Genomic DNA, 11,794 nt, shown 5'->3' on the forward strand with positions numbered 1-11,794 from the left:
GAAGTGGCATCTTCCCTTCTCCTCAGTTTGAAGTCTGCAACAGGCAAAAGGATGCTGCTCCGGCAGGAGGAACTTTTACAGATGAGCCACAGTCCACACACGTCTACAGAGCATTTTTCTTTTTAAGCTTTAATACAAGGTAGCACAATCTGCACCTTCTCATAATGAGGTATTTAAAAGATTTTACAAAGAAATGGTATTCAAAGGCATTTAAAAATAAAACGTTTCCCTTTTCTGAATTAATCATTAACACTAAAACCCCTGCTGCCAAGTGCTGCTCCCTGTTAGGCCCACAGCTGTAAAGCAGATGGCTAGAAAACTTACTTGAATGGCTTGAATCCCCTGAGGCGGGGATGGATGTTTCCCTGAAATGGCCTTGCCTTGGTGCCGTTTGGGAGACACTGCAGCAACCATCCCTTCCAAACCCCCTGAAACGCTAATAAAAGTTGTTACAAAACCTCTCTAATAGGGCCAGGCTCTAAGCAAGTAGTCTCGCTGCAGAAGCGGAGTGTGTGAAGGAGGCTGGGCCCGAAGCCATGCCCAGACCTTTGGGATCCTGCAAGAGCAGCTGCCCTGTCCTGCCCTTAGAGCAAAAGCTGCTGCGTTATGGTCAGGGTGACCTCCACAGCGGGCTTGGCCACTCTTGTCCAGAGCTGGCTCTGGAAAAGGACAAGGGAATTCGGAAGAGGATGTTATCTATCCTCAGTGCTCAACCTGCTGTAGGTAACAGAAGGGCAGTTTGTTTTCGTCACTTCACAACTATCTGCTGCTGGCCTTTGGTCTCCTGATCTGTGTAAGTGAGCAGGAAGCACAGACCACCTGGACACCTACAACTGTGGCTGTGCATGTAGCACCCCCACAGGGGAATGGAGATGTGGCCTCAGCCCTGGAAGACCTGGATTTGTCAAGAGCTTGAGAAGAGCTTTTCCAAATTGACACTGGGGCTAAACATACTGCTCCTGGCCAAAGCCATCCTTCAAGTAAACTCTTCCTTGGAAAAAAACCTGATCCAGCAGCAGGATTCTGGACAGTGTCTCCAGCTCTCAGCCACTAAAGCAAAAAGGCAGGAACTATAATCAGTGTAATTATCTAGCTAAGTCTGATGTGAAGCTCCCCTCAGTCCCTGCGGTACTGCTTCCTCCTGGCGTTCCAGGCTGAAACTTAAGTAACAGTGCACACCATTAAATAGGAAAGGAACAGAAAAAAAGGAAGCCAAGACCACACTGCAGGCTATGGGATCTGTGGCCAGTTGTGAGCCTGGCCCGTCATCCCCCCCAGCTCCTTGGCATGCCGTGGAGATAGGTGGGAGGAAGCAGCAGGGTCCACCACACCAGTCCCCAGCTGGTCATGCACTGAATGGTGCCCCTCAAACAGATCATGATGAACAGCCCATTTTCTGTCCCTCTGCATCACCTTCATCTGGCTTTCTTCAAAAAGAAAACAAAATAGAAATGAACACACGCAACCCCCCCGCACTCACAGTGGGAAGCCGGAGGCTTTGCTCAGCCTGTATTGCTCCTGCCAGAGCTGCTCAGGCCCCAGGAGTACCCGCCTGCCCCATGAGCGGGCCACTACCATCGTGTGTGTCCTCCACAGGTGTCTGGTTGGTGTGCACCACAATTGTGTTCTCGTCTACAAACTCACAGGCAGGATTGGTGAACGCCGAGAGTGGCAGTGTGATGCGCTGCATTTCACGCTCATAAACTTTCTGTTCGTGCTTTTCCTTCAGGTCTTTCCCCCTAGATTAAAAAAAAAAAAAAAACAACAAAAAAAAACCACAAAATGTGCATGGGGTGAGTGCCACTGCTCCGAGGCAGTCCCAGTAAAGGTGATATAGTGGAAAAGAAGGGACTCTGCTTTTTAAGAAACAGGTGTTTCAGCTACATACAGAGGGCCAGAAACTTTCCCTGCTGTAAGCAGAGGACCCCATCTGAGCATCTTCAAAAAACAAGCAGCCAAGTGAAGTCAAGCCTGTCCCTCCCCCACAAGCTGGCTTATTCACTGACATTGCTACTGCCAAATGCTGACTGTAAAGCCAGGCTTCTCCTCCAAACCATGGAGCTGACAAATGTTTCCTTACACCTTATAGTCCCCCAGCACCGCCCGGCGCAGGCCCAGGGGAGCGGTAAGATGGCGCAAAGCCCACTGCTGTGGAAAAGAGCTTCCGTAACCTGCTTCATCGGATAGAAACAAATACCAGAGGTGGTGACAGATTCTGCCTTTTGTGGCAGCAAACAAACCTGTGAGCCAAATTAAAGTTCCTGAAGGTACTGAAGCTTATTTATTAAAGCTGGCCCTGCCTTCTGCCGCTGCAGCTAACAGCTTACATCCACAACCAGCTCCTCAAACCTACCTTAGGCTTTGTTGCTAAGGGAGGCGACACCTCTGTAATTTGTACTGAGGAAAAACTGCCTTGCTTTAAAAATGGATGGCATTAATAGCACGCTGTCTCTGGAAAAGCTACGTACACCAAAAGCCACTACAAGCCATTAAAGGTTTCTCACCACACCTAGCCAAACCTGCCAGCTTGCACACGTGATTTTGAGAGCAAGGCAAGAAGAGAGACAGCAAACCTGCACTGCAGCCCTGCTGTGAGCTCTCTGGGGCTGAAGCAGCAAAGCTGTATTTGGACAAAGCTCAGCACTGGTCTATTGCTTCTTCCCACCGAAGACAGGAGCGAGGTGGGACAGGCACCACGCACTTCTCCTGGGGCTTGTGATCCCAACCAGGCAGAGCTGCTGGGGTTTCCTGTCAGCAAATAAGCATTTTGGCAGCTTGTCAAAGCTGCCTACGAGCGTGCAGCAGTGGCTGCTGTTCCTGCTAGCAGTCTCTGAAGTAACACCTCAAATCAGATTCCTCGACAAGCAGCGCTCTGTGTTTTGCCCCTTACGTAACACTCCTCCCTCTGTTTTTTTTTCTGTCGGCATTTATTATAAACACTTACATAAGGACATGTCCCAGCTTGGGAAAGGGCTCCTTCTGCCTGGTTGTGTCAGACTGCTGTCAAACAGCCAAAATACAGAACAAATCCTCCCAGAGGAGGGAGCCTGGGCCTTCACTTGCTGCAGCGACATTCACTGCCATTTGTTAATCCTGCCCTGTCTCTTACAACTGAGCTGCTTGCTGTTACCGCTAACCTCAAACACTGCTGACCTACCCAAACATTTCTGTCCAACACAGTGAAGCGGATGAACAAATAATAACTTCTGAATCAAAAATTACTTTAAAGTATACAAAAGCTTTGGTGAAATGAACTTTGACCAAAAAAAAAAGTGCTACTTGATATTCAGCTTCATAGGACACAATGCATGAGTGGCAAAGAATTTGCCAATTGTTTTTCTTCTAAAGCTAGCTAGACTAAAGAAACCAGGGGACCAGGTGGCCTCCTAGAAGGATTGTTCTTTTTCTGATCAGAAAAGACACTTCCTGTGAGGGCACCTGGGATCTGCTCTCTCCAGCTCTTACGTAAAACTCTGCTCCCCTGGATGCATCTGAGAAAGCCACATCAAGGCGCGCATGCACACACACACACACACACACAAAACTAAAAAATAAAGAGAGCAGTTTTAAACTTTAAATGGGACAGAATACCATGTTGATGGGTGACATGGAGAAGAATGGGATTAACTCTCAAATAGTTCTTTCCTCACTGCGACAAGTGAAACTCTTACACAACGTGCCACATCAAAACATGCTTCTGTCTGGCATCGGTTTGGCTCTGCAGGTGCTCAGACGTTCCTGCTCAATAAACGCTGCTTCACGTGTACACCAGCTTTTGGGCAAAGGAGAATAGTTGCTCACCTCTTATAGATGTATCCCAGGACGATGCCGGCTCCGATGGCAATGATTATCACCATCATGATCAGCCCCAGCACGTACCCTGCAAAGAGAGAAAGGAAAGAGGCAAAATTGGAGGCGGTAGATCCAGCTATAGGATTGCTTTCAGAGCCTTGGAAAAAACCCATCCTGTCAGAATTACAGGAATGGATCCATCACATGATCCTGGGTTCATACCTAGTGTCCCTAAGTCCTTCTTTTCTTTGGAGTTCATCTGCACTCTCTGACTGATCCCAATGACAGGCTGCACAGCAGCTGCCTCGCTCCGGGAGGGCAAGGTATCAGCTGGTTCAAACACCTGGTCGACCTCCTGAGAAGCATCAACTTCTCCTGTAGGGACTGGGGCTGTGGCAGCTGTAGCATCTGCTGAGGGGAAAGAGATACACAAAATACCAAGCATTGATAAGTATTTCAAAAACAACACGTGCCTTATGAGTGGGACAGATCTAGACTGAACCTCCTTCAAAGTACACTGACAAATACTTGTTCCCTCTTAAGCTGTTGCCAGAAATCCTACCAAGGCAGACAAGAAATGTACTTTTCCGCCCCCCCCCCCCCGCTTCCCTTTGACATGAACTTATTTAACCAGGAGTGCAAGGCACCACCACAGATGAGACAGAAGTCACACAGCAGAACAGAACTCTGGTTCAGGGCATGAGTCCAGGAGATGCACAATGACTTCATTTAGTGTATAGATCGATATACAGGCTGCAGTTTCAAGCGTGCTGAACAGACATGAACAAGATTATGAGGATCTCCATTCCAAATCTCCCAGGAGCCTATTTATCTCTCTTCTGCCTCAATCTTCCTGACACAGGAAGGTTTGACGGAAGGAGGCTCCAGCTGGTGTGAAAACAACCTGGGGACATTCTTTCCCTCTTTGCAGCCACGTAGCAAACTCCTTTAGTGTGATGGGCAGGCTAAGGCAGAGCAACACTTCAGTCACACAGCCACTGACTGGCGTAAGTACAGCAAGTTCTCGGCCAGAGCCCAAACAAAGGCGCGTAAGGATGGACACTTACAGCACAGAACCCCTTCCCAGCCCTGGGGATGTTTTATCGACAACATTGAAAGATTTTCAAGGTAGCTCCTTCTTTCAAGACACAGTTAAAATGGAAGCTGTAGCACAGTAACAGCTATGACAGTGGAAAGTAGGTATCTATTACCTGTCTAAAACACCTCCCCTCCTTCTTTTAGGAAATGCTATGCACAGCATGCATCCACACCTGAAAACCGCACCTGGACCTCACCCCCACAGCAGGCAATAACTCCATGTGGATTTTCTACCTGCAGCCATTTTGAGCCCTCAGTAGAATGTGAAATGGAAGTACAGAAGGGGAGTTAAGAGGCAGGAAATCAGGGGCTCCTGCAGGGCACAGTGACTACGGAGGGTCAGCCAGAGATGCTCAGCTAAGGGGAGCTGCAAGGCACAACTATGATAAAAAGGTGCTCGCTCTGAGCCATGAAAATAGTCAAACCCCTGAAATGTGGAAATGATGTATTGGCTGAAAGGCCAAGTAACTCTCCTGATCCCAAAGCTGCACGATTGTTTTGAGTAACAGTCTTGGCAGCAGAACATTTGTTTTGCTTCCACTTTAGGGAAAACCAGGCGAAAAATGAGCAAAGTGAAGAAAGGGTAGGGTGCATGGGGGGGGGGGCAGGGGGGAGGGGGTGTGTTTACTTGCAAGGATAGCAATCCTGAGGGACAGTGGAGTATGTAAACCTTGAGGGGCTCAGAAATAAGTGAACAGTTCCAGAAAATCCAAGTGGTTCCTTTAGCCCCAGTCAATATTGACATCTCTTCTCCCTGAAACAGGCCTCAGCTACAGTTCTTCTCTTGGCAAACTGTTTCCCACCCTGACTACCCAGGAGGAATCCAGTGTTTGTGGCTTTCCATTTCTTACTGTCCTCTGCCCTCCCTTCAATTCAATTCTCGTTTTCTCCAAGTTCTTCTCCCCCACCCCATCCATATTCACCCTGGCACCCCTTTAGCAGCAGGACACTTGTTTAGACAGCAATAAGATGCCCCGCAGCAACACTACCTACAGCTCTGCAGTGCCCAGATGCCCAGACCTCAGCCATTTGCAACGCAGCCCTATAGTGCAACGAGGAGGGGGGGCGGGGGGCAAGGCTTTGCACAGGCCCTTCCTGACACTAATGGCAAAAGCTCTCGGGGCGGAGCAAGGCACAGCTGGGAGGCAGATGTGCGCACACAGGCAGGGCCGGAGGGGAGCCCCGGGTCCACTGCGTTCCCAGGGGAGGGCGGCGGGTGCTGCCATAGCCGGGGGTGACAAACCCAGCCCCCGGCAGGCAGTGCCTCGGGGAGGGCAGGAGGGGAAGCGGGGCCGGAGGGGACCGCTCCTACCTGAGCACTCGGCGATGTCGCAGGGTCTGCGCTCGGGGACCCCGGCAGCGCCTCGGATGTAGCACCAGGGCGCGGCGTCGCCGTCCGGGTTTCTGCAGCTGTTGTGGTCCTCGGCGAGTGCTGGAGGGCAGCGGGCCGTCAGCGGGGGCTCCGCCGCGGCCCCGGCACCCCAGAACCCCACTCCCCGCCCCTCCGGCTCCCCGAGCCCCCGGGACCCACCTGCCGGCAGCGCGGCGCCGGGGCCGCTCCGCACCGCCAGCCAGTTGAGGCAGGGGGCTCCTCCGGCGGCCACTCGCCGGCTCCCGCGGTAGGACGCGCCGTTGCCGCGAAGGCACTCTGCGGAGAGACGAGGCCAAAGCCGTGCGGGCGGGCCGGGCAGCCCCCCGGCACCCTCACCCCCCTCACCGGCCTTTGTCCCCCGCAACAAAGCGGGCCGGGCCGCCGGCACTCACCCTCGGCGCCGCGGGCGGCCGCCAGCAGCAGCGAGCCCAGCAGCAGCGCGCCCAGCGCCGCCGCCCGCCGCGGGCCCCCGCGCAGCATCCTCGGCGCGCAGGGCCAGGGTCCGCAGCTCAGCTCGGCTCGGCTCGGCTCGGCGCGCCGGCGAGCCCTGCCCCGGCTCTCCGCTCCCCGGTAAACAACCGCCGGGCTGCGCTCCCCCCGCACGCACACACACACACACACACACACACCCCCGCCCAGCCGCCGCCGGGTCCTAACGCTGCCACCGCCCGCCCCCGGGCGGCTCCCGGCGCCGGCGGGAAGCCCCGGCAGGGGAAGGGGCGGCCGGGAACCTGCCGCGGCCGCGGGGGTCCCCCCCGCCCCGGAGCAGCGGCGGGAGCCCGGGGAGGCTCGGGAGGGGCACGGGGGAAGGTGTCCGGGCCTGTCCCCTGCAGCCGCGGAACATTCTCGGGCCGAAAGAGAACTGGGCTGGAAGCCCGAGTGTGGCAGGGAGCGCGTTCGTCCTCAGGGACTTCACGTTGCTGTCACCCCTAGAGAGCCACCGCGGGGGACCAAACTCCTGCCCCGAGTGTCCCTTTGAGGTCCCCCAGCTCTACAGAGGGACCCCGCGCCGGGGGGTAGGCGCTGCCACAGCAGCTGTGCCCCCTCCACGTTAAAGGTTTGCATTCTCACCTCTGCTCATCGATTGCTTTCCCTGCACTCCGCGTCCTCTAAGAGCTGTGCCTGCTTACAGCAAAACAAGGCAAACAGCCCAAAAATGCTTTAAAGCGATCGTATTGCAGGCATCTAGCCACTGCGATAAAGCCTCTCTGCAAGGCATTTCCAGCAGGTTACAAGATACTTTCTGCTTCTAAACTGGCAGAGCTATCTGGATACTGCAATGCCAGTGACTTTACACTGGCACCTGGAGCCATCAGCAATGTTTCTATTTTACAGCAGCGAAAAACAAGCACCTGAACACTTGGTCCTGATGGACAATGAGCTCTCAAAGGCGGCCTGGCCAAGGCACAGGCCTGCAGCACAAGGAACTATTTCTGGCTTTCCCACAGAGCTCCTTCTGACCTTGGCAGATCTGCCGGCTTCACTTCTTAGCGCTTTCCCTTCCTTTCTGTAACATGAGGTACAATCAAACCTTCCTTCTCAGAAGAGGACAGGGAAGTTCCCTTCTTTTAAAGTGCTTTGAAATCACATGGAAACCCCTGAACACAGAAAAAGTGTTTCTATGCCAGGAAGCTGCATGTTGTATTCAGTGCTTGATGAATCACTTCTCAGGGCAGTGCTGGCTGGAACGGCGGTCCTTCCCTTCCACTCCCAGATATTTCCATCCTGGCAGTTCTCTCTGTCAGGCTGCTACAGGTACTTGTATGACAAGCTGGCTCAAGGTACTGATCCAAGCCAACTTTTGCCCTTTCCTCCCCAGGTCACACACACTTTAACCCCTTACAGCCAGGTCGCCTCTGCATCCAGTCCAATACAGAGCCACAAAAACCCAGATGTACCAGCATGACAGAGGGGTAATGAGGAAAACAGTTCAATTAAGCAGCACTACCACTGGATGTGAAACCATAAGCCTTAGCACTTGTGTGTGATTCACACTTCAACAATATGATTTACCACTACAGTACATTTAGTTTAATAACATCAGATTTAAAAAAAAAAAAAAAAAAACAAAAAACCAAAAAAACACAAAAAAACCTGCAGAGCCAGGTTGTAAAAGAACAAAACAACCCAAACCAAAACAACTGTGTGTGTCAGTCCTGACTGACGTCACCAGCTGTCTGCTTTATGGTATTATGCTCATTGTCTGCACAGACACTCAGTTACTACACTCCTTATGCTCTGCAGTTACACTCTGTGAAGGCACAGCTAACTAGAGTAAGCAAGAACTTTTATTAAGGGCTACTGAATCAGGCCTTCTGTTTGTAATAGCTCTTCGTAAGAGATTTTATGGCACAAATTCCATACAGTCAGAAACTGCAGAGCCACACATGCATCCAGAGGCACAGCCTGTCCAAAACAGTTTGCAGAGGGCTGCCAATCTGTACAAATAATTTCTTTTAGCTCATTTCATGAGACTAACGCACACTTCAATGCCATCTTGCACAGAAAGCACCTCCTCCTGTACATACTGATCCAAGAACTGCAGGCTGGGCAGTAATCTCTGTGGAAACAAACCTCAGACCTTCCCAGCTCTCTGTCCTGCTACATAACAAGACAAATTTGCACCTGTCATTACACCCAGCCAAGTTCCAGCAAGCAATCTGAGTTTCTAGTGCACAGAAGGACAATGAGGAATCTGAGAGAAATGCAAAAACCTTCATATTAATGGTAAAGATCAAAGTCTTTCCACAACTGACTTCTAAGCATAATTTTTCCTCTTTCATCTCAAGCTTTCTCCAGGATGAGGGAAGATTTATGCCTGGCAGTTTCACAGAGTTAAGTTTAATAGGATGCCAGGTGGCAGCTGTCAAAGGCAGACTCAATTGCTCTTTCTGCTGTTTGGGAATGGGTTTGCTCTTCTTGCCACACTTTCAGAGATTAAAGCTATTACTTCCTAGGACTTCATTTTAAAGTAACTACCCAAACTATAAGTAAGCTAATAGCTCCGCAACTACATCCTCACGTAGTTTACATGTAAAAGTCTGTACGTATATACACACACATGTACCACAACACATCCACACGTCTGCAAACACATCACAGGAGAATATACATGCTATTTTTAGGATCAAGGGACATTAAGCATCCTCCCTAAACTCAGTGTGAACCAGTTTCAGCTGTGAGCTAGTACCTTTCTGCTGTTTATACAGGTTCCAGAATGAACGTCTGCTTTTTCTCTCTCCTGTCTGTCAACTGTTCTTTCTTGTTTGTTCTATTTTTTCACCTGTGGAAAAAGTCAAAATGTATTGAGAGTTTTCTTAAAGAAGAAAAATAAAAGGAAGCTAACATATAGCACAGCATGCTGTGCAAAGTGAGGCAACCACGGATGCATAGCTCTGGAAGGACTCTGCAAGAAGCCATCAAACCCATTCTTCTTCTCTGGCCACTGCCAAGTATGTTCGGATCTTCCCAGACAAAAGTTCATCTAACCTCCTATGAAAGAATTAGCACGCTCTGTTACTTAATCTTGCTAAATAAGACACTGGGGGGGAATAAGCAAAATCAATTTTCTAATTCAAGTATTCTTTCCTAGCCAAATTAACATAGATTGCTTAAAATGGAAAAAGTTGACCATTGCCCTCCTTGTAATAGGCCATATGTCATGTTCCCGTAACTTCCCCTTTCTTCTTTCTTGGCAAACCAAAATAATTCTTCCAATTTTCCCTCAAAACTGGTTTTTCTAAACCATTTTCTGCTTTCTTCATATATTGCAATGCCCGAGAATAAAGACGGTACACTGACGCCTCATCCTCCATGAACAGAATATTAGAATGATTTGTGCTTAAAGCTTAAAACCCTGTAAGCATCAAATGTTACTAAACACTATTAAGTACGTGTAGAGTCCAACAAAAGCAGGGTTTTTTCATTCCTTTGTTGCCTCTGTCTGGATCACGAAAATTACCGTGTGTCTCACCTGTGAAAAGCCTTCCATAAGCAATGATGTAGGAGGCAAGAACAAATATGTTTTATTCCTAACCTAGAAACAATCTGAATAGAAGAAAAAAACCCATCAGGGCTGTAACAAAAGGAGCAGATGTTGAGTTTTTGAAACTAAGCTGAGCATAACCAAAAACCAAGACAGAGGCAGTCGCCACAAAGGAGTCAGCGTAGAGCGATAGAGAGCAGCAATATCTGATTGCACTGTTGCATCCCCCTGCTGACATGTTCAAGGAGAGGCTTTCCCCTCCCCCTTCAGTCTGACAGCATGAGCTATTGCTAGAGTAAATGCCAGCCACAGCCTCCAAGGACTAACAAGGAAGTCTGCAGAAGCAAAACAACCGTATGTGATATTTGAACTGGTTCAGACTGGTTCAGAGTTTGCTCTACTAACTCGAAGTGCCCTCTCAGATGAGCTTTCTGTGTGGGCTGTAATAAAAGGACAGAGGCCTCAGGAGGGCAATCTGGGCCCTATTGTTTACTGGGGGAGCAGCACTGCAGCTACACTTTTCTAGCATTAAGAGATTAGCACTAAATACTCTCTGCAATCACTGACTTCAGAAATTTCACACAGAGTCCTCTCTTAACAGCAACACTTCCTCATCCTTTTCGCCTTTCCACAATTCCCTCAGCGGTTTTGATGGGCCCAACCGCCCACCGTGTGTGTTCACACTGGCCCATTGTGGCTGCTGTAAAGGACTCAGCCTGGACCACAGCCCTCAGCTCCTTTCTCTGCCGGAGCATTCCGAAATTGGTATCTGGATCACAGACACTGCTTTTACCTGCTATCCCATGGGTGTGTCTCCTTGCAAGATAGCATAAAACTGTATCAATACTGTTAGGAATAAGGTACAGCTGCCTAAAGATGTTTCAGCCCCCAGCTGCACTGTTTGTTCTTTTTTTTGCTACAGATGCAGGCTGCTATTGACAAAAAACAGAGTGTGCGTTTTTAAGAGTGGAGGAAGGGAAGCTATTTCGTAAGATAACTGTGATCTACTCAAGAACACACAGGTCTGAGTCAAGAACATCAGCGTTACTATGAATTCTTTTACCGATTTGTTGCTTGACCTTAGGCAAGCTTCTGCCTCAGTTTCCCATGTTAATATTACTTACTTCACAGAGAAAGAGAGGATTAAATGCCTGCAAAGTGCTTTGGAAGCTTCAGACATGCATTACATACCTCATGAAATGGTATTTAAGGGGAAGGAATCATGAAGAGGGGTACGCATTTAAGGTCTTAAGATGTTCTCAAGTTCTACATGTGTAGTGCTGATGTAGATGAAAGGTACAAATAAGCACTAATGCAGGAAGAAAAATAGGAGAATGTCTTGTGGTGTTTGTTCGGGTTTTTAAGGTATAAACCTTCGTAGTTTTCTTGTTTCTTAATTCACTGTTGTGCACAGCAGTAACTAGCAAAGCTAAGCAGTCAGATACCCCAACATCCATTCTTGTTAGAAAATGCCAAACTAAAAACAATGGTTTATCTGCACGAGAAACACGAGAAAGGCACCACCAAAACATCTGGAGATTTGATTC

The 11,794-nt window shown here is 49.5% G+C and overlaps 1 protein-coding gene across 3 annotated transcripts; it reads right to left on the reverse strand.

Annotated features, from left to right (window-relative positions):
- Nucleotides 1-102: 102 nt before the first annotated feature.
- PIK3IP1 (phosphoinositide-3-kinase interacting protein 1) lies at nt 103-7,362 on the reverse strand. Of its 3 annotated transcripts, none has more exons than XM_037406315.1 (6): nt 7,334-7,362; nt 6,422-6,538; nt 6,203-6,322; nt 4,015-4,203; nt 3,802-3,880; nt 103-1,739 (listed from the first exon to the last, which is right to left on the reverse strand). In XM_037406315.1, the coding sequence occupies exons 1-6, from the start codon at nt 7,341-7,343 to the stop codon at nt 1,532-1,534; spliced, it is 723 nt and encodes a 240-aa protein (XP_037262212.1). In that variant the 5' UTR covers nt 7,344-7,362; the 3' UTR covers nt 103-1,531. The 3 variants fall into 3 exon arrangements, with proteins under 3 accessions (XP_037262212.1, XP_037262053.1, XP_037262133.1); XM_037406156.1 differs by lacking the exon at nt 7,334-7,362 and adding an exon at nt 6,655-6,927; XM_037406236.1 differs by lacking the exon at nt 7,334-7,362 and adding an exon at nt 6,655-6,925 and having other exon boundaries at nt 4,015-4,200.
- Nucleotides 7,363-11,794: the final 4,432 nt, after the last annotated feature.

This window comes from Falco rusticolus, chromosome 1, assembly GCF_015220075.1.
Source record: "Falco rusticolus isolate bFalRus1 chromosome 1, bFalRus1.pri, whole genome shotgun sequence".
Classification (NCBI taxonomy): domain Eukaryota; kingdom Metazoa; phylum Chordata; class Aves; order Falconiformes; family Falconidae; genus Falco; species Falco rusticolus.